Source organism: Tasmannia lanceolata, unplaced genomic scaffold (genome assembly GCF_043159265.1).
Source record: "Tasmannia lanceolata isolate RefF3 unplaced genomic scaffold, GAP_Taslan_0.1 ptg000013l, whole genome shotgun sequence".
Classification (NCBI taxonomy): domain Eukaryota; kingdom Viridiplantae; phylum Streptophyta; class Magnoliopsida; order Canellales; family Winteraceae; genus Tasmannia; species Tasmannia lanceolata.
Genome location: NW_027518690.1, coordinates 39,730,886 through 39,752,708, shown reverse-complemented (window position 1 = coordinate 39,752,708; position 21,823 = coordinate 39,730,886). Strand labels below are relative to the sequence as shown.

The window sequence follows — 21,823 nt, the reverse complement described above, 5'->3', positions numbered from 1 at the left end:
TCTCTCCCTAATCCAACAAATGAAATTTAAATAAAAACATAATCATGAGATGCATGAACATCAATGATACAAAAGGAGAGTTTCCAATACAACAAAAAAGTTCAGAACATAATGCAATGTTGCATATTAAGCAAGTGACCAAGCTAAAAAGTCCTGAGATGATGTTGGCACTCCCATGTTTTGATATCTTCTCCTAACTCATCTTGTCGAGCTGTCTGTTAAGTTTTAATTTTTAATCAGACAGACTTTGTTTGTGCAATTATCAAAATATGGTGGTTCCAAAATCACATGGCCTAAAATAAAGAAATGCAAATGTGAAAATGAAATGTTTAATATTATATTCCCAAGAAAGTTCTCACCAAAAAAAAAAAAAAAAACACTTAAAAGATACTAAAATAAATGGTATTGATTAATGGGGTTGGGGCGGGGCGGGGCGGGGCGGGGGAAACTACATCCCCGTCCCCGCACCGGGATTTTTTAAAAACCCCCGTACCCATCCCCGCTCAAAATCGGGGAATCCCCGCCCCAAGCGGGTCAGGGCGGGACGGATCCCCGCTTTCACGGGTGAAATTGCCAGCCCTACTTACTGTGTTACATAGTTGACTGCATAGTGCAAATTGTAAGGTACAAAAGTGCAAAACAGTTAATGATGATCTAAATAATGCTGTCATTACAACATACATGATCAAGGACAGGATTTCTTATTATATAGAACATTTGAACAAATCAGATCATCTCACCACTTCACATGCAATATATAACACAGATCAACAATAGGCAAAAGAAAACACTCAATCTTTTCCTTTTCTGACCTTAAAAATTATCATGGCCTCATCATGTTGTCAGCTTCTTCTCGCTGGTCTTGCTCCGAAAGGGTGACAGCAAAGAGAAGGGCCGAGAAACTGTAAATAAGAATGAGCCATTTGAGGCTAATCCATATACATCGATGAAAAATAGAAGTTTCTTGGCATGGAAGAACAGAAAGAGTTGCTACCTTTCGGCGGAGTGCCTCCAATGGGACTATCGTCTTGAGAGATGAGATTCTTCAGCGTATGAACTGAAAAAAAATAAAAGATAAAATGATCATATATAGAGACATAGAGTATAAATATTGAGATGAGGTGGGGCCAATTCACAAAAACCAGAGTTCAACTCAAAAATTTCTATTTAATTTCCAAATTTGACTTGGCTGAATTGATGAACAGCTTGGAATTGTTATATGAAATCACGCGCAATAATAATCAACTTGTCTGCTTTTTCCTGGTTTCCGAATTCAATTTGGCTGCTGAATCAATGGACAAGTCGCAAATTTTATAAGAAATCAAGCTAAATGGTCAATCTTGAATGATTTGTTATAAACCAGTATTTGAAGTTTAGGCTCAGTGCTAATAGCTGGCCAAACTGGTAAACGTCGACTGAGTTTTTAAGACGTCAGCCTCTTGGATCAGTGTATAGCTTCGAGTTTAAGAGTGTAGGTTGAACGTGAATGGTTTTGGGTATAGATATAAGATGGGGTTGTTAATATCAATGGATCAAGTCAGTTCATGAATTCAAGTACCTAACAGGCTTTGAGACAAGGGTTTTGATTAATTATGGTTCTTGCTGCAAGCATAATCACAATGCTAATAACAGTTGAAATTTTGCTCTTTCAATGCCTGAATTTATAGAACTCAACATTATGGCAGATTGGCAGGGATGATTAGAAGTGTCCAGAGATTTGGCTTCCAGGTTTGAATTTATAGCAGAGGATTGAAATTTACTGCTTAACCTTAAGCTGCTCTGGTGAATGGTAGTTGTAATTCTTAGAATGTACAGTACAGACCAAGTTCAACAAAATCAAAACTTGGACTCAATAAGACCAAGATTATGATTTCTCCAAAATCTTCCAAGTTCTTGGATGAGGTTTCTGAGTTAAAAAGGACTGCACTGTCTGTATTTGATTTTTTCTGTCTTTTGAGTACTTGATCAAGTTTTTCAAGGAGATAATTGTATTTTACGTTTTACAGAATTACAGGTACCTGTTTCGAGTATTTTGAGTGCTCAAATCAAGTTTGCAAATGCTGTTAAAAATGGCAAGATTCAGGTACAATATTACAGACTTAGAGTATGGGATAAAAAATATTACAGACTTAGAAAGTCCTGTTTGGATTGCAGGAATTTTTGGGAAGTTTGGAAAGGAAAAATATTCCTAAAAGTTCCTCCTTTTTTTACACACGAGAAAAATAACTTGAACCAACCTTACTCAATTTTTATTTAAAGGGACCTTCAATTTATGACGATATTCCTCTAAATTAACCATAATCATATCATTTTCCTCTAACATGTAGACAGAAAACATATTACAGAGAAAACATTTTCCATCAGAAATATTTTTCTTCCAATCCAAACAGGGCCTTAATTGTATAAACTTGTACAATAGAGCTGAGAATTTACCTTCATTAGAAGAAGCTGTTCTTGCAGTATGATCATCGACAGCTGAGCTGTCAATACTCACTTTGTCTAAATCCACACTATGTTCACCAGCAGCCGAACTATGATTCTTTCTAGCAAACTTCAACAGCCGTTTGAACCCTTTTGAGGACTCCTTGCCCCGAGAGTTCTCCAGAGTCTCTGGAAATTGTTCACGTGAATTCGGATCATAAAAATCAGAGACATGTATCCTGACAGTCTCTGTTCCTGTTGCCATTTCATAGCTTACAGGTTGTGCTTTGCTGTATTCTAAATTACTAGTACATGGATCTTCCAAGGATGATAGTCGAGCATAAGGGGCCCTGTAAGGTTTTTCAGAAGCACTATTGATTGAAAACTTTTGTAACTCATTGTTCCCATGATCTGCTGTCACCTGAACATCAGAAAATATTATCTACCCAAAATCAAACGATAAAATTTGCAAGCTGCACCAAATTAAGCGAGGAGAATGCCAAAGTAAGAGTCAGACCCAGCACCAAATGCAACTTCTATAACCTACTGTGATATCATATTTCTTCATATCATAACAATATTCACTTTTTAAAATGATTTCACAAGCTCAAATCCAAATTATTCGCTAAAATGAAAAAAAAATAATCAAATTCCCTAATTTTTACGAAAATTGGATAATGTACTGTCTCAGGCTGACGGGAAGAGATTAATACTCAACTGGTACCAAAAAGAAAAAGTAAAAAGATAACTAGGCTTCTCCAATCTGACATGAATAGTCAGTTGTAAGTACGCTCAACACTTTGGATGATAAGGAGAAAAGAAAAGAAAATATCCAATTACTGCAACTAGAACTTGCTTACCAGCTGAGCTTTCAAAAGTTTCAATGAGAAATTTCATTGTATAAAAAGCGGCAATGTCTGCCATTCACAGAACAACGACAACAAAGAAATGAAGAAGAAGAATAATAGTTACAATTATAATGGCAATAACAACAATAATAAGAATACGAGCAATGATGACAGAGCCTACTGTTCTATGAAGAAATAAAGTATCTCCTCCTTTCTATACTGATCTCTATGTCCAAGTATTACGGCAATGAATGATGTCGGATTCGTAGAGGGTGCCCAAGTTGATCATAAACTTCTTGTCAAATTTATCTGATTGTGAAGCTAGATTAGGTTTTTACTCACTTTCTAAAAACAGTCCAAATCTAACCCTCCAATATAGTTCAAGATTCACCAGTAAGGGTCAACATAATAATTGTAATCGAAATCAATCCAATCTGACTGTTGGATCTTGGGATCAACCTAATCTATAAATCTAATAGTTAAGATCGGCTCAACCAACCGTCAAACTTAAGATCAGATCCGTTCAATTTAATTATCTTAACGATTACCAGTAAAACCATATCTCCCGTGGGAACTTTAGATTTCAAAATCAATAAAAACAGAAGTTTCACAATATCCAATGATTGAGATCAAACTATCCGGCCATTGGATATAAGATCTGCTTCGATCAAATTACTCCAATTTAAGCCCTTACTAAAACCTTTGAATCAAACAACAATCCAACTTGGAAAAATCAAATGTACGGAAACTCTAGAAATTCAATCAAGAAAGAAGAATGATTGGTAGAGATTACCTTGATAAGAAGATGAAGAAAGGTAGAAGTTACTGGGGTATCATTAATACTTTACTTCCTGGAACTGAAGTTTCATTTCTTGTAAAGCAGATCACAGTTTGGCATTTTCCTCCTGTGCTTCTTCACCTGTAGCCGCCAGGTACATTCTTCAACTTCCTTTCCATTTTTATTTAATAGCCTTTCCATTTTTATTTTGGTAACTTGTAGAGCATTAGTTTCATTTGCTGGCATCTTAAGTTTCCGCTGTGCCTTTCTAGCAATTGCTACTCTCTACTTATATTAAGTAGTGAATTCCGCCTTCGTTATCCATAAATAATGTAAATGAGCCAACTATTGGCAGACTCAACTTTGGATGGCGAGTTGGCGACAACTACTCTTATCTTTTGCTTGAAGTTAAGCTCTTTACAATCATTCATTCCACGTAAACAACATTAGATAGTGGTAGCCGAGGAAAATAGATTTCTGAATGCTTTCCTTACAAGATACATTTGCGAAGTTTTCGGTATCCTCAGAGAGACATCTTTTCTTCATATGTTTTCACATAGTTTAGTAGTAGGAACCTCCACTTTGATGTTTCCTTCACAGTCTTCTTGATCTCTCACATTCATTGGTTTACTATCGTACTTGAAATGGTAGGTAGTGTTTCGGCCATTATGGTACATCCACAGTCCACGGTTTTAAATTTCGGCCGGCTGAAATATTTCGGTGTCGGCACAAACCGAAACTGTTAAAGTATAAAAGATAAATAACGCCTTTCTCCAACAGCTTAAGCTTTTGGAGAAGTTGGCAAGTTAACATGGTATCAGAGCCAAAGATCTCCAGTTCAAACCTACCGGATAGCAAAATCCACATGCGATTGTCGGCCCAAAGTGGGACCACATTTGCCATGTGTTTGCCAAGTGGGCCACACGTGCAGGGGAGTGTTAAAGTATAAAAGATAAATAACGCCTTTCTCCAACAGCTTAAGCTTTTGGAGAAGTTGGTAAGTTAACAGAAACGAAATTCACATGAAGTCGTTTCTTTACAAGATTTCGCCGAAATTTTACCGAAATTCTGATATTTCGCCGAAATGTCACCGAAATTTTGGTTGATTGAAATTTCATTTTTAGACTTTTTTTTACAAAATTTCCACCGAAATGTTATAATTTCCACCGAAATTTTAGACATTTTGATCGAAATTTAAAAAAAATAAACGAAGTCATAATCATAGTTTTACATGATTTCGGCCGAAATTTCGGTCTGAAACCGAAACATTTCGGTTTCGGTGGTGGCCGTAACCGACATCGAAATCAAAATTTAAAACCTTGCCACAGCCTACCAAGCAATATTTATTACAACACCCATAGGGATAACATCACAACATATGGAATCACAATAAACGCCACTTTATAAGAAATTAAACGCCTTTGAGTTACTGGGATGGTGGTCTTGTGAACCCATGCAACTTTATTTTAACTTGGATATTCTTCTGATGTCTACTTCAGGCGCTCAAAGGTACTCTACAACAAAAATTCATGCTGCTTGCCCCATCGATAATCAATCAACGTATTTTTTCCTAACAACAAACATTCGTCGAGAAGATAGCGGTATGAAGAATTCTTCTTCCTCTAATTTTGGGGTCGCCAAAATATGCCTAGCTAAGTTGATTTGTGGGGTGTCATTTTCCTCATCAAGGTCTTCATCAACAACAATGTTCCCTTATTAATCCCACCACCTTAAGTAGCAATATGAGCCTAAGCTCATGTTAAACTCCCTATAGAAACCTCACTACTTTTAACAGCCAAATGAACCTGGCTCTAATACTAAATTGATGTAGGATTCATAGAGGAAGTCCGAGTTGATATTCAACTTGTAAAAATCATCCATTTGTGCGGCTAGATTAGGTTTTATTCACCCACTTCCCAAAAATATCACAGATCTAACCCTCCATCTCTAGGAAAATCTTGAGCATGAGCTCCCAATTTACAACCCCATAATGCTTAGGTGGGACCCTTTCTAAACACTCTTAAACTCAAATAACTTAAGGGTGTGTTCGATAATGATTCTCATTTTCCCATTGGAAGAGAGGACGAAAAGGGAGGAAACGGAGAATGAAGGCTTCAAAAAATGGGTGAAAACTCATTCACCCTCGTCGTTTTGTGTGGATCTGGAGAAATAGGCGGAAAGGGTCGTGTAGGCTAGGGAGAGAAAGAAGAAGAAAGAGGAGAAGAAGAGCGATGAGAAGAAGAAGAGGAAGAGAAGAGAAGAAGAGGAAGAGAAGAGAAGAAGAATAAGAGAAGAAGAAAAGAAGAAGAGTAGCAGAAGAATAGAAAAAGGAAAGAGAAATCTGAGGGGAGAAAAATCTGTAATAATCTTATTCCAAAAGCCACCAAAGCTCAACCTTATATAGGCAATTAAAAATAAAATAAAATGAAAAATGAAATCCCTAAATCTGAATAACATGGAAATAAAATTTCTAAAAGTTCTATTGGGCAAATGTGCAACTTTTTGGGCCCCACAGACATCTAGATCCTCATCATTCTCCCCTTCTTTAAAAGAACACGTCCTCAATTTCTCCACTAGTCTCGTCATCATAGTAGTCTGCCTGGATCAAATATGTAGATGATCCCCTTAAGTGGTAGTCGTAATCCGTCAAAGTCAATCATGCGGTATAACGCTCGTGACATCTATGAAAGTAGGATGAAGTGCGGATGGAGAGATTGGGAAGAAATCACAAGTGTAGAACCATAAGAACTCAAGCCTCAATTTTTTAGTTTTTCTCATTTTCTATAAGGAAAAGGCGAGCCTTGGCGCAACAGTAAGGTTGCTCCATTGTGACCTGGTGGTCACGGGTTCGAGTCATGGAAACAGCCTCTCTGCAAAGCAGGGGTAAGGCTGCGTACATCTAGCCATCCCCAGACCCCGCAATGGCAGGAGCCTCGCACACTGGGCCGCCCTTTTTTTCAATTTCTATAAGGAAAAAAATGAGAAGCCGCGCGGAAAATGGTTGCCTAACACGCCTAAGTGATTTAAGTGGGAATAGACCCTACTACTCCCTGTGACTTAAAAGAAAACACTGATGGAAGATCATGATCACTAAACCATAAGAACGCAAGCCTCAATGTTTTGCCAGTCCTTCGTTGTTTTCGTGATCACGATCTTCCATCAGTGAGATTTCCAGCTTAGCCTCCCAAAAGAAAATTACTCCTAAAATAAAAAATAAAATAATTAGAGTAAACAAAATTCATAGATAGAAATAGCTCTAAACTGTGTGTTTTACCGATCATACCTCATGAGAACTAGGCAGCTCATCAGGCTGGCATTCACTAGGATCTTCAATAACTTCACTTATGATAACGGGGGAAGTTGGAGCATGGATAGCTGTATATTCTACAACCGTCTTAGGATTCTCTCCCGTAACATTATCATATGATCCCTTTCTTATCTCCATCCTTTCTTCAGAAGCTTGCACAACAGAAACCGGTTCACTTTCAAGCATCACAACAGTGTTCTCAATAACTGGGTTTTCGTCTCCATTGCTATGGTGAGAGGTCTTCTCCTTACTCTTTTTAGGTTTGATACTTTCAGCCATTGGAGATCTGCTTCCATTCCCTTTTTGCATTATCACCTTTGTCACTGACTTGGTCTGGACCATTTCTGACGAGCCTCTTGATGTTCTAACCTTCAGCTCTGGCAGTGTTGCAGACTTAGTTCTATCAAGGCTCATAATTGCCGAGATCTTCTTGTTCGAAGGCTCATCAGATACTTTTGGCTTTGGAGCTGGGGCATTGCTTCCAGGCTTTAGGGAAGAAGTACGATAGGTGTTGCTGCCCTTAGGGTCTGAAAGTCTCCTGGTACGGGTTGAGGCTGCCCTTGGTTCAGGTGAGACTCCATTATTCTCTCTCTTCAGCTCATTTAATGATGATACTGAACGGCTTAATCTGCTCCCAGCTAACCGCGTACCATTTAATCTGCTGGGTTTAGTGATTCCCTGAGAATCACTGGAGCCCAAAGCAGTCTTGACATGCAGCTTTGGTAGATGGGAAGATGATGCCAGCTCTGAGTCACTGAACTTTGGCCCTTTAAGTGAGGTTGGAGAGAGCTTTGTTGGCAACCGGGATTTGGTCTGTGAAGAGGGTATTGGTGATTGAGCAGCATTTGAGCTTCCTTTTGCAGCTATTCTCTTTTGTCGTTCTCTCTTCAAAGCCTCTAGTCGTTTTATTTGTTCCTCTTCCTGAAAATTGAGTAGTTTGAAATAAAAAACTCAAATAAATAACCAAGTCAAGCTAGATGGCCGCAGAGCCGCAAGAATAAAATAACAGAGGTAATACAATGTTGGAAAATAGTAAAACAAAGACATATTTTGATACCAAATACCGCCTCTAAATTATTTTCATGGACGTTCATCTGAAATTTGTATGGGTTTTTTGGGGCAGCATTCTTCAATAAAACACAAATTCATAACCTTTGAAATTCCAATGATAGAAGAGCAATCAGATTCAAAAACATAAGAGCTAACTTTAACTTAAGAAACCAGTGATTTCTAACATTAGCCGTATATATACCAAATTTAGCATAAAGTAGAAATTTTCTTCGAAGTGTCTCAAGCTAAAAAAAATCAACCAACTCTAGATGTTTTCAGCCATAACAAGAAAAGAAAAAGGAGGAAAAACAATGTAGTATGATGTTTTTTTCCCTCAAATGGCAACGATTTTATTAAGAAAATAAATGCAGTAAGATATTTTCAGATAAAAAAAACATATGCATAAAGTATCACATCATGAAAAATCAAAACGGCATATATTTAAAAAGTGGAAAAGTACTCCCAATGTTTCGCAGTGATGTATCCAGCAAATAGTAGCAGTGTTTTTTATTTTTTATTTTTTTGATAAAGAGCAGGGATTTTAAATTTTGTTTTCTTTTCTTTTTTCTCAAACAACAAACTTCCTATTTATTTTACAACTCAAGAAAAAAATGGAAAATAGTTAAAAACAGAAATAAAGTTGAGATAGATCAATGGGAAAAATTGAACAAATTAATTTTAGAAAAAAATAGGGAGGTTGCACATTTGTAAAAAAATCACCACTTAGGCAAGAGAAGCTAGGTATTTCCACAATCTCTAAACTCTTGGAGGCTCTTTCTTTTTAAACTACACTTTTCGTTGAAATTACAAAGAAGTCATTGAAAACTAAGTAGTTAATTTCATTCTGCTTCAGTTCGGAGGAACACAAGCACACAGACTAGAACATATTGCCATGGGTTCCAGATTCCAGTGCTGCCGGAAAAGAGCATTTTGCCTCTCCCAGCCGAAACACCCCAATCTAGCTGGAGCTGATTTGTTTTTAACTGGCATTCCATGAGGGTTTTTCTTTTTTCTTCTCATTTTTCCAGATAATTTAGATGTCTATTCGTTGGGTTAGAACCTAGCAAAACCTTCTCTATCTGTTAAGATCTTTATAACCCTAACGATCTTAGCAGAGGTTGAAGAGCCCTTTTTGCCATTTCCGACTAGGTCTGTCTGGTCTGCGGATAAGAAAGGGCGAATAGTGGCTCCACGTAACCCTGAAAATGGGACTGCAATTCCAGACCACTCACAGTTTTCAGGAACGAGCCGAAAACAGGGCCCTATTCCCTCTTCTAGCACAAAAAATGGTAGATGAGCAGTAACAGAATCAATGCTTTGCGACTCTGCTATACGTAAACCAAATAATTCCACTAGATCCATAATCCAGGTTTGGTGCACACAACATTTGTGCAATATGCTATTTGTTATTTTTTACATCTCATATTTTGTGATTTTCAAAATTTTTATAACTTTTTTTTATTTTTCTAACATTTTGCTTCATCTTTTGAAAAACATAACACTAAACAGACAGTGTACCATCCCAGTTTGAAAGCATAAGATCCACCATATGACAATTGAGAACTTTGATCCAGAGACACATTTAGTACGCCATTTCAAGTTGCGAGTTGCGACTGCTGTCAAGATTGAACTGAAAGAAATTAAAGATTGGAAAATACCTTCTCTCTCTTCACTTTTTGAAGATCAGCTTTGAAGGCCCGCAGCCTCTCTGCACGGACTTGTGCTTCAGCAAGAGGACTCAACTTTGATGGCTTCCCCTTCTTAATCGCGGCCTCCATCTTTCTTTTCTCCAACCCATTTTGAATTCTTGGCTTCTTTTCCTTGTCCAACTTCTTTGATCCTTCCTTAACACCAGCCACAATATCTTCTCCATTTCCGTTCTCTACAACAACAGCCTCTTCGGAATGTACCTGCATTTCATAGTCTACAGCTGGATCATAACCAACAGACTCCTTCTCTGTTCCAGGCTCCGGCATCAAGCTCAACTCATCTGGTTCATAGCTGAGTTGGCTTCCAATCCCGTTCGAAGAGTCCTCGGTTCTCTGAAGTGCTGATAGGAATTCAGAATCCATATCAATAGCAGTTCTGCTATCCGTTCCAACTTGATTTTCCAACCTAGACCTGAAAGGAACTATAAAGGATTCATCCATTACATTATGTGAAGTGCTCTTATCCGACTTATCCACATGCCCATATTGTTCTCCAGCAAGCGGATCTGGCAGAGAATTTGTAATTCCTGATTGGTTTTCTCGCCCATAAATCATGAAATCATCGCTACTCACCCTTCTATACCCTCCCCCTCCCCCTTCTATCTCTGTGAACTGTACATCCACCTGCCCATCTCTCAGTCCCCTTCCATCATTTGAATGAAACCCTTCATGAGAGATTGCCAATTCATTATTTGATGCCTTCTGCTTATTATACATTCGGAATGTCCTACCACTAACCAAATCGAATTCTGACGTCAACTGTTTTGGAACTTCACCCATATCTCGTTCAGGCGGAAGGATAGGATCTGCCCCTCTTATCTGCCATCTCTTTAAATGGGGCTCTTTTTCAACAGAAAGCATATCTCTACCAGCATTGCTTGTATTTTCTTCATCATCTCGCAACAAACAATTTTGAAATGCTTGCCAGTTTTCACTATCTGCCTCCCTTCCATAAACAATACCATCATTTGAATTCCAAGTATCACTAGACTTAGTGATGTTGCCTTTAACTTTTGAAGATCTCAGTGGGCCTTTACGCTTCCTTTCCCGGGCATTAGACTGAAAATGCTCAGCTTCCTCATCAGTTTCTGGTTCAGAAGCCGATTCAGATTCACTTCCTGATGCATTTTGCTTCTTCGAACTGATATAATTGATGTTTTGAATGACAACCGTGTCCGATTGTTTTCTAACAGACCGACCAACTTTTCTCCGTGATTCTCGACCATGTGAAACTTCTTTCTGTAACTCCAACATGCCATGATCTGCACCTTGTCTGCCCATTTCTGAAGTTTCTGACTCATCATTGTCTTTAGTATCCATGGAACCCCTTGTCTGCCTTATCCTTTGTGCAGTGTTGAATCTGGGATCGTCCGTTTGAGGATATGGTGGCTGGAAAAGCGGGGCATTTCCTGCATAGTTCTGATAGTAAGGCATGATTTGCATGGGATAGGGTGGAAAAACTGGTGCACCTGAGGGAGAATGAATGGGCCATTGAGGATATATAGGATGATGAAATTGGCCTTGAAAATATTCATGGGAGCCTAATGGCAGCTGGGAATCCATGGGGGACCTTTTATCTGACCATGAACAAATAGATATCAAGATATTGAAGTTCATTAAGCTCAACTAAAATGCAAAGAAGATATGAAAATCGCGTCAACACAATATACGGGGATTAATTAGGATAGGAATGAGGTTTTGTACAAAAAATGACGCCATGCAACTACAAAAACAAATAAAGCAGTCCTTTTAAAATGCCAAAATTTTCCTTACTGGGCATGAGGGGCCACTAGGAACTTTACAAGTTCCTAATGGTAATTTTCATCAGAGATGAGAAAGGAATCTGACAGAGGAGCTTCAGATAAAGGAAAATTACATTGGTCCCCCTATTGATGCAATTAACTTAAAAAAGAAAGAATTTTGGTTTTTATATTTGAAGCGTCAATAGGCTATGGCTAATCCAGACAAAAGCAAAACCCCCAACTTTACAAATCCTAAACTGCCTCTATCAATCAAAAGTTACAGATGCAGGAGAATTTCTTACATATAGCCCTGAGTACCTCTTTTATCCATTTATACTGGAAAACAGCGGAATCATTTTTCCATTTTAAAAGAGAAGTGACAGTTGTTATTAAATTATTGTGCAATGGTACCTTCAAAGTATTGAGACCATTTGGTTTGCAGGATAATAAAAACAGCGGTATCATGTTCTTTTACCATATAGTATTAACCTTTGTTGGGATCCGAGGTCAATTTCTGAGAACTAATATCTACACTGGCATCACTACTTGTTTTCCCATTGCTTTCGGTGCCCAACTCACCCTGGACATAATGCCTGGTCTCACTGGTGAGTATAATGCCTGAAGCATTCATAGAAGAGAAATCTGATTGGCTAGCCTTCACCTCAGTTGCCTCAATTTCAACCCATTGTCCAGTTTCGTGCTTTCCTTTCCAAAGTTCAACAAAACTTAAGCATGCATCCCTGATGAATTAATAAACACAAAACCATTAGGGGAAAGTTTTAAACAAAAAACTGGCACACTTACTTTGGGAACAAATAACATAAAAGGTGACCTCGTAATGAAATTCCATAAACCAATCTATAACAGGGAGCACCGCTTACATCAAACGTGTGGCCCGAAAGCATTCAGCGAAGGATATCAACTGTGCCATGTGATCCATGTCAAAGCCTGCTGCTACAGCACGTGCAAAGGCCATCCCCTGTTCTTTCTGCAATACAGTTTTGCGTGTCTCGAGTACTCTTAATAGTTTAACTCTGCCAAAAGAATTATGCATAAGATAAAACGTGACCCACAATTATTTTTTCGAAACATTTAATGTATCCTACACAGTGAGGGAAAGATAATCATAGCCATAAACAGATAAGAAGTGCAACATGTATACGTGTGATATGATGGACTATGTACCACACCTTTGTTAGGAAAAGGTATGACACCAAAAGAATGATGAGCCAAAAATTCAGGTTTAAGATGTTTTCAACCTAACAAATATGGATAAAAAGGCCAAAAGGATGAGAACAACAAAAATGGTAGGTAAAAGAGCACGGGTTTAATACATCCCGGGGTCAAAAGTAAGTAATAAAAAATGGTTCATATCATATACATTTTCAATCCATCTTAGATGAAACATTATTTTAGCATTTGGCATTTAGGTTTGGACTCACTTATGTGAATTGTTATTATTAGAAGCACTCCTCCTAGTCATTACATTTCAAAAATATGGATATTGCAGCTACCTTATTAATTGGGAAATTGAACAAAACAAATTGAAAGAGTTTGAATTGATGTAACATGGAATATATTAGTTAGAAAGTGCTACGAAAGTCTACATCGATGGGAATGTTCGGCATCTAGTCACTGGCTCTTCACACCTAGGGCTTAGAAATAACTATATTTTTGTAGTTCATATGATGCGCTTGGAGCTTTACGTTAGAAAACTAATTAGATTCTTTGTAAGCAGACACTATTTCAGATAATCGAACAACATTTGTATTCTACATTCAACGCTAGACCTCAACTCAACATACCTCAAATTTCACTGAAGACCTTGGTGTGAGTTTGAGAAACCCATATTTCCTTTGAACTTAATGAATTTACTCGCTATCATTAAAAAAATGAATTTCCTTAAAAAATGAATTTCCTTAATGGGAAGAGCTATTTCAAGAAATAACTGGATAAACAGAGCTTTTCTTATTATTTCAAAGTTTAAAAAGTCTTATGAAGCTTCATTGGAAAAGGGCCAGTAATGGATTTCCAAGATAAAGCAAAGTTTTTTTTTTTTGAACGGTGAAAGCGAAGTTAAAAACGCATTTTTAACAATACTACAAGTTTTGGTCACATATGGACATCCAATTTCATTTTCTACGACTCTGCACTCCAGAAAATTGCATGTCATCAGATGTCTGAATCAATTTAAGGTCTGGAGCCCTGAAGGACAAGAAAATTACTATTTTACACCCGCACGTATGCTCAAGCAACAAGAATAAGCATGATAATGTTTGTAGTAAGGGTGTCAGTAGTGTATACTTTGAATTCTCCTCCTGTATGGTAGATCCATTTGATTCAGGTGGATGTACCCCAGGCTGCCATAAAAGAAATGATATTGAGAACGATTACTAAATGAGCCTGTGAATGATGAGGGAATGTACTGTGTCAATACCTTAAAAAGGACAATTGCTTTCTCTGCATCACTGTCAAATACAGACTCGCTACCTGTCCAAAATCATCGTCATTAAGAAGGGTATACAGTCAATCAATATTTCTTGAAAACATTCTTCATTTTCGAATAACTCCAGAACATAAAAATAGAAAAGCAAAACAAAAGACTAGTCGACAGATTCTATACATCGTTGTAAAAAAATATTAAGATGGAGAGGGGCATAACTGAGAAGAAATAACGAATTTTTAATTGCTGAACCCTTTGAGAGCTTTTGAATAAATACAGTTGATAAAAATGGACTTGAAGAATAAAAACAGAACATGATAAATTGAGATAAATGTCCTCATTGCATGCTACAACTAGAAAAAAAATCAAAAATTAATTTTTAGAGTACCTTCAATGCTCTCTATGGATTTCGGTTGATCTTCTACCTGCTACACAAAAGGAATAAAATTACTCTTTTACGGTATATGAACTATGTAAAGATTAATCAAGAATATTACTTAAAGTGCTCAACATATGAACTATGTAAAGATTAGTCAAGATTATTACTTACGGTGCTCAACCTGATGTTGTCATTACTCTGACTAGAAATTGCTTCATCGATTTGGAAGATCTCAGATTCTATAGTATTCACTCGTTCTAAGAGCTCAGGAGTGCTCACAAACCAAACAAGCCTATGAGAGAGACAAAAGCATTACAAGTTTTAGTTTTTCTCGTAGGCCCATAGAATATCAAGCATATGCTGAAGAAGAAGAATTAGATGAAAGAAACAGACAAATTTCTTTTGTCTTTCAAAAAATAAAAACAGACGAATTTCTTTGCAGTAAAGAATCAAATCCTCGATTACCTTTGAGAGAGACAAAAGCATTACAGTTTTAATTTTTCTCATAGGCCCTTAGAATATCAAGCATATGCTGAAGAAGAAGAATTAGATGAAAGAAACAGACATATTTCTTTAGCCTTTGAAAAAAAAAAAATCAAACAAATTTCTTTTCAGTAAAGAATCAAATGCTCAATTACCACATTATAGTGCAATGAAATCCAACATATCAACCAAGATTTAATAATTGAGATCGACTTGGATATGAAGACATGTCAAGTTAGAGTTGACTCCGATGAAATCAGAGCAGCGTTGCAGGGCCTTAGATTCCTGGGGTCTCATGATTTATCTAAGGTCATTATTGAAGGTGACTCTTCAAATGCTATTGGATGGCTAAAGGATAGCAAGATGTTCCCTTGGAGATTAGCCCGTTGGATCGATGAAATTAAGGACCGTATTGGTAGATCTACGGTTTCCTTTATCCATGTTAGAAGGTCCGCGAATGTAGAAGCGGATAAACTCGCTAGGGATGGAATAGCAAGGCAAGATCTATGTTACTTTGATTTTCTTCCTCCCTGAGAGGCTTTTGTTTGTATTTTCTTTTTCCTTCTCCTTATTTTCTTTTTCTGTTTTTTGCAGACTATCTCGGTCGGCCTTGTATCTTCTTTCTTCATCAATGATATCTTAGCCATTAAAACAAAAAAAAACAGTCCAAGCTTATTCCGAACTGGATTCAAATTCAAAATCGCCCATTTAGTCTGCTTCCAGAGTTTCTCAAGTACTCAATCAGCTTATCGCGTATTTTATCAAGTGCTTTGGGCCAACATTTTGAAAATCGAAATTGAATCGTAAATCGTAATAGGGGTTGAATTGTAAATCGGATCGTAAATCGTAAGATTCATTCAAAAAAAAAAATATATATATATATATATATATATATATATATATATATATATAGAGAGAGAGAGAGAGAGAGAGAGAGAGAAAACTTTTGGTGCGCTTAAGTTGTTATAACGCCTCCCATTCGTTTAAATGTTTGGGTCCCGCTTAAGCGCACCAATGGGAGGCGTTATAACAACTTAAGCGCACCAAAAAAATGGTGCGCTTAAGCTCACCAACAGTTTTCTCATATATATATATATATATATATATATATATATATATATATATATATATATATATATATATAGAGAGAGAGAGAGAGAGAGAGAGAGAGATGAAAATGATTCTGCGCTCGAGCGCATATAGCTTATATGCGCCCAAAACTCATGTGGGCCCACCGGCCCACATTGTTAGGATGATCCAAAGCATTCATTTGAAAGGCCCTTACATAGATATTTTGCCCTCCACTTTTGGATGGGTTAGGATGATCCTATGGAGCTGATTTTTTGTACACACCCTATCTATGTAAGCGCCTTGCAAATGAATAGCTTAGATTACCACACAAAAAATGTGGGACACATGTGTTTGGGCCCTCGAGCACATATAAGCTTACGTGCGCTCTAGTGCACAATCATTTTCCTCTCTCTCTCTCTCTCTCTCTCTCTCTCTCTATATATATATATATATATATATATATATATATAATAAAAAACTTATAAACAAAATAAAGAATAAAAAGCAGCCAATTATTCATTTTTCATCCATATTTATTAATTCAAATAGAAACTACCATGATTGGCCATTCAATACTGTAATATGAATTGTTTGCTACAAAATTTACACATACTAATCATCTATTTCTCATCCAAAACCATGCATATTGGATAATAATCTTAAAAATAAAAAAGGAACAACATCATATCAATTCTCAAAGTTTCAAACATGAAATGACAAATATCAATCATAAAAGACTGGAGTCACCAGTGTTTTCCTTATTATAGTCATCTTTAACCTTGATGTAAGTAATGCCCCGAAGGACATGTACTGTGCTTTACTGTTTCGATTAATTCGAACTCCTACTCCTCTGTCTTCTTCCTTCTAATGAGAGGGATTTCAAAGACTTCTTGTAATGTAGAAAGGAAATGAGATCTTTCAAAAGAAAGTCCAATTTTCTTTTATACAAAACTTAATTTGGATAAATCGCATGAATCGTACGATTTATGATCGAATAGTAAGATTCAATCGAAAATCGTAAGATTCATATAAATTATGATTCAATCATGGGATTTAAATCGTTATGCATAAGATTTGATTTGAATCGTAAAATCAAATAGTAAATCATAAGATTTTCAAAACAATACTTTGAGCAATTGATTGAGTATTCCCAGGTTAAATGAAATACAAACTAACCCGTTAGCTTGGCCTGGGTCTAAGGGGAAACAATTCAACACAGTCTATTTATCAAGTACCTGATTGAATTGCAACAGTTGACCATTAAGAACTAAATCATGTGAAGAAGCACAATCTGCCATGGAACGTCAACAAAAATACAGACCTTTCCACTGTGCCCTTTGTAAACCATGTTGCATCAGTTCCAGGATCCGGTTCAAGCGTAATTGAATAACCCCCCTTGGCAATCTCATCTTGGGCTGTCTTCAAGTGGGCAACAAAAGCGTTCACCAACCCAGATGCAATCTTCTCTGTTTTCCCATTCGCTGTGATAACCAAGTCACACCTGACGAGAAACAGTAGATTTCCATCAGCCTATGAAGCACGGGTACGGGTACGGGGTGCGGGTACGTTCGGGTACGCCGAATATAATAATATATTTAAATATTTTATTATATATTTATAAAAATTAAAAAATAATAATTGTAGAGCAATCAAATAACAATAACATCACCAAAATGGAAAATTCTAATATTACTCTTCATTTCATAAGTGATTAAGTTCCATATTTCATAACAAGAGGCATCATTCATTAGAAAAAAAGTCTGTCACCAGTGTGTTGACCAATGCCTGACAAGATGAATAATTTTTAGAGAACAAATTATGAGATTTTTTTACCGGACTTTTGGGATTTAATAATGTTTGGACAAAATAGATTTTATGAATTTTTAAAATTTGAAAAATACCCCACCGTTTGGAAGTTAAGAAAGTTAAAATTTTGACCCGACCCTTTTTCTTTGAATTTTGTACTAGAACTGGAGAGTTGACTTTTTTTCCTTTTAGATTTGGGTGTTGAAACTATTTTTAATAAATCCAAAAGGGGGGTATTCCGTTATTTACATGTAAATCTTAAGTAAATGTCTTTGTTCATTTACTTAAATGGTTTACATGTAAATACCGAGTACAGGAGAGGAAAGAGAAGAAGCAGGAGAGGAAAGAGAAGCAGCAGGAAGAAGCAGGACGTGTCGGGTACGCGTGGTGCGCACCCGACACGCAAAATTAGCTTTTTTTTTTACAAAAAAGGGGGGTACGTACCCCGGACGTACCCGCACCCCATACGTGTCGGGTGCGGGTGCGGGAGCCCCGGGAGAGTACCCTTGCTTCCTAGCCATCAGCAAAGACCCAATGTGAAGCAGCAAAATGATAAATCACGCCTAAAAGCATCACTTCGGACCTCATAATCATAGGGATATTCATATATCAGAATAAAAAATAAATAAAATTAACATCATGGAAATACAAAACATCACTGTACGGAGTAAATTGAGTTCATCTAGAAAAGCAAGAATACCATCTTCGATCTTATTAAAGTGCGATTTCCATACCACATACCCATTAAAAAAAGATAAAAAAACCTACTAAGTAGTACTATAATTTAGATTCAAAAACAAACTATTCAATAGACAACACCTGAAACAATATTTCTTACTGTAATTGCCATTGGAAAGCAATGAAATTTGCATAACAACTAAAAACAAACATTAGTGATAGAAACATATATTACATTTGAGACCGAAATCCAATTTCCCAAACTTAAAATTAACAAATCGCAAACTCCAAACTTACAATATATATTCCTAACATTACGTACAGTCCAATTCTGACCAGAAAAAATAGATAAAATTCCATAATTCAATAGCCAACCTGCTCATTAACACAAAATAGCAATGCCGTAGTTGAGATCCAATAAATTTCTGCTTTGGAAATGAAAATTAAAGAGAAAAAGAAAAACAAATCCAAGACAAAGAATTCTTAAGATCAACTGAACTGGAGGCTCAAAACTCCAGAGAGTCAACAGACTTCTCCACAGATTTTTACTCTGGAAAGATGATGTCAACGAGACCTACAGAAAAGCAATTCGCACATAGTACAACAAGGTCGTCATAAAATCTACAAAACACTACGCAGATCATGCCAAAACCTATGCTGAAACTTTAGAATTGCACGACAAAATGCCAGATTTTGAAAATTGCAGTTCTTTCGGAGAGTTAATTCTCGAGCCGCATTGATGTACGCATAGTTAAGACATTCGAATTGCTTCCGATCAGAGTAAAAGCCCAAGGCCAAAAATTCATCAATTAAACCCTAAAACATTCTCAATATCAAAACATTTCCTATTGAAACTTGCATATTCTGAAAATTGCAGTTCTTTTGGAGAATTTCTTCTTCCGCATTGATGTACACATAATTAAGACATTCCTCCGATCAAAGTAAAAGCCCTAGGCCAGAAATTCATCGATTAAACCCTAAAACTTTCTCAATATCAAAATATTTCCCATTAAAACTTGCATATTCTGAAAATTGCAGTTTTTTTTGGAGAATTTCTTCTGCAGCATTGATGTACACATAATTAAGACATTCAAATTGCCTCCGACCAAAGTAAAAGCCCTAGGCCAAAAATTCATCGATTAAACCCTAAAACTCTCTCAATATCAAAACATTTCCTATTGAAACTTGCATATTCTGAAAATTACAGTTCTTTTTAGAGAATTTCTTCTTCCGCATTGATGTACACATAATTAAGACATTCGAATTGCTTCCGATCAAAGTAAAAACCCTTCGCACAAAATTCATTGACTAAACTCTAAAACTTTCTCTATACTAAAACATTTCTGACTATAGAAACAAAATCGAAGAAAGATTTGAGTAGGCACAAATCGGGAGTACCTGGTTCGAGTAGGTGTGAGCTGAAAAACTGCAGAATCGAGACGAGTTTCGGACTTCATTGAGGTAAAACTGTTGAGAGAAGGTTTGGATCTGTTAATTAGGGTTTCATTTGTAGAGAAAGAAGTGACCTGATAAAATGAGAATTGGAAATCGTCAAATGAAGAAAAAGATAAAATTACTTTTAAGGGAGATCTAGAAACAAAGATATTCGGAAGAAGAACCTATGCGTGTTCGTTTTTTAGCAGTAATATTAGGGGGTAATTGTAATTGAAGAAAAAGCTTTCCAGAGGTGTTTCAATGGCGGAAAATAAAAAATGTATAAATGTGTGTGTGTGTGTCAGAGAGAGAGAGAGACAGAGAGAGAGAGGAGACTGTGAAATCAAAAAAGAAAGATGATTTTTTCGCCCCCCCTGTAAGATTATGCGCCACTCTTCTAACGTGATTCGTGTGGGCAGACAGGGGGGCGAAAAATTATTGCCCAAACGGAAAAGGTATTATGGTAAATTAAGGATAAATATGTCTAAAACAAAAAAGAATGATATTTTTTCGCCCCATTTTAGGATAATACCCCCACTTGAAACGTGATTTGACGTAAAAAGCGAGTCTGCCCACAATTCACTTTAAGAGCGGGTGCATAATCCTACAGAGGGGGCGAAAACATCATATCATAAAAAAAGGGATATAAAACACGTTGAGATTTTTCTCCGGAATTACCAAAAACAGAATGATTTTAACAAATTGACGATGCATTTATTAGAAACGATTCCCGCTTGGGGGCATGTGATTAAAATGCTCCTAATCCTGTCTAGAACATTAAGGGCCTGTTTGGATAAGAGTCCACATCATTAAGGGCCTGTTTGGATATATGTATTTTATAATCAAGGATTGCAAAATCCTGAATTTTACAAGCTAAAACCTGAGTTTTATAAGCTAAAACCGGGAATTTATAAGCTAAAACATGGGTTTTACTAGGGTTGGAACTCAGGTAGGCGAGTCGGGTTTCCCGAGAAATTATCTCCGGTCGAGTTTAGTTTTCTTTGACAAAACCCTAGATTCATAAACCCGACCCTACCCTACCCAAGATAGTTTTTGGGGTCTGGTTTTTATTATTTAGCGTAGAATAATGACAAATCTCAACGATTATAGAAAACAACAAATTTTCACGCCAAAAGTCTCTAAACTTATATCATTAAATGCATAAATTTAAGAAGGAAACTATTTTTTCACATCACAAAAGTGATAAGCCCAACAAAAACAATTTTGGGAAATGACATCCCCGCTCCCTAAACAAAAAAAAAAAATCCCTCCCTTTAACGGTTTTTGTGAGAATGGTTCACTGCTTGAGGATAAATTTACCCCCTTAAACATTTTTCTTTGCCTTTAAAACTTAACGAATAAGGTTAAAGGGGGGATTTTATCCGTTAGAGGGGGGTATCATTGTTAGAAGGGTTGTAAACCCCGGGCAAAATCGCTACGCGCAGCGGAATTAAAATCACGTAGAACAAAAAAAAATTCTTCAATTTTGCCAGTATCCGAGGAATCCTAGGGTCTAGATGATCTGATGGTGATCAAAATAAAACATATAAAACATAAATTACCTCATATGTTGTTGCGAAGAAGAATCTCTGCGTGATCTGCTCACAATCATTCTAAATGTCGCGAACCCACAAGTTGATCCGACTGAATCCTTTGTTTTGCACAAAGGGGATA

General features: G+C 36.7%; 1 protein-coding gene across 3 annotated transcripts; it reads right to left on the bottom strand.

Annotated features, from left to right (window-relative positions):
* Positions 1-625: 625 nt before the first annotated feature.
* Positions 626-20,466, bottom strand: LOC143890090 (COP1-interacting protein 7-like). Of its 3 annotated transcripts, none has more exons than XM_077394639.1 (14): positions 20,335-20,466; positions 20,114-20,241; positions 17,553-17,732; positions 14,849-14,969; positions 14,687-14,726; positions 14,293-14,345; positions 14,160-14,215; positions 12,737-12,889; positions 12,345-12,595; positions 10,063-11,690; positions 7,331-8,275; positions 2,434-2,842; positions 995-1,057; positions 626-902 (listed from the first exon to the last, which is right to left on the bottom strand). In XM_077394639.1, exons 2-14 carry the CDS (start codon positions 20,170-20,172, stop codon positions 835-837), a joined length of 4,026 nt encoding a protein of 1,341 aa, XP_077250754.1. In that variant the 5' UTR covers positions 20,173-20,241; positions 20,335-20,466; the 3' UTR covers positions 626-834. The 3 variants fall into 3 exon arrangements, with proteins under 3 accessions (XP_077250754.1, XP_077250756.1, XP_077250755.1); XM_077394641.1 differs by having other exon boundaries at positions 14,687-14,723; XM_077394640.1 differs by having other exon boundaries at positions 20,114-20,182; positions 20,293-20,440.
* Positions 20,467-21,823: the final 1,357 nt, after the last annotated feature.

Coding starts and splice junctions, on each gene's coding strand:
- LOC143890090 (XM_077394639.1), bottom strand. CDS start 20,172: ATGAAGTCCGAAACTCGTCTCGATTCTGCAGTTTTTCAGCTCACACCT. Junction 17,733..20,113: donor CTCACACCTACTCGAACCAG/GTACTCCCGATT, acceptor GTTTCTCGTCAG/GTGTGACTTGGTTATCACAG. Junction 14,970..17,552: donor ACAAAGGGCACAGTGGAAAG/GTCTGTATTTTT, acceptor TCTCTCTCATAG/GCTTGTTTGGTTTGTGAGCA.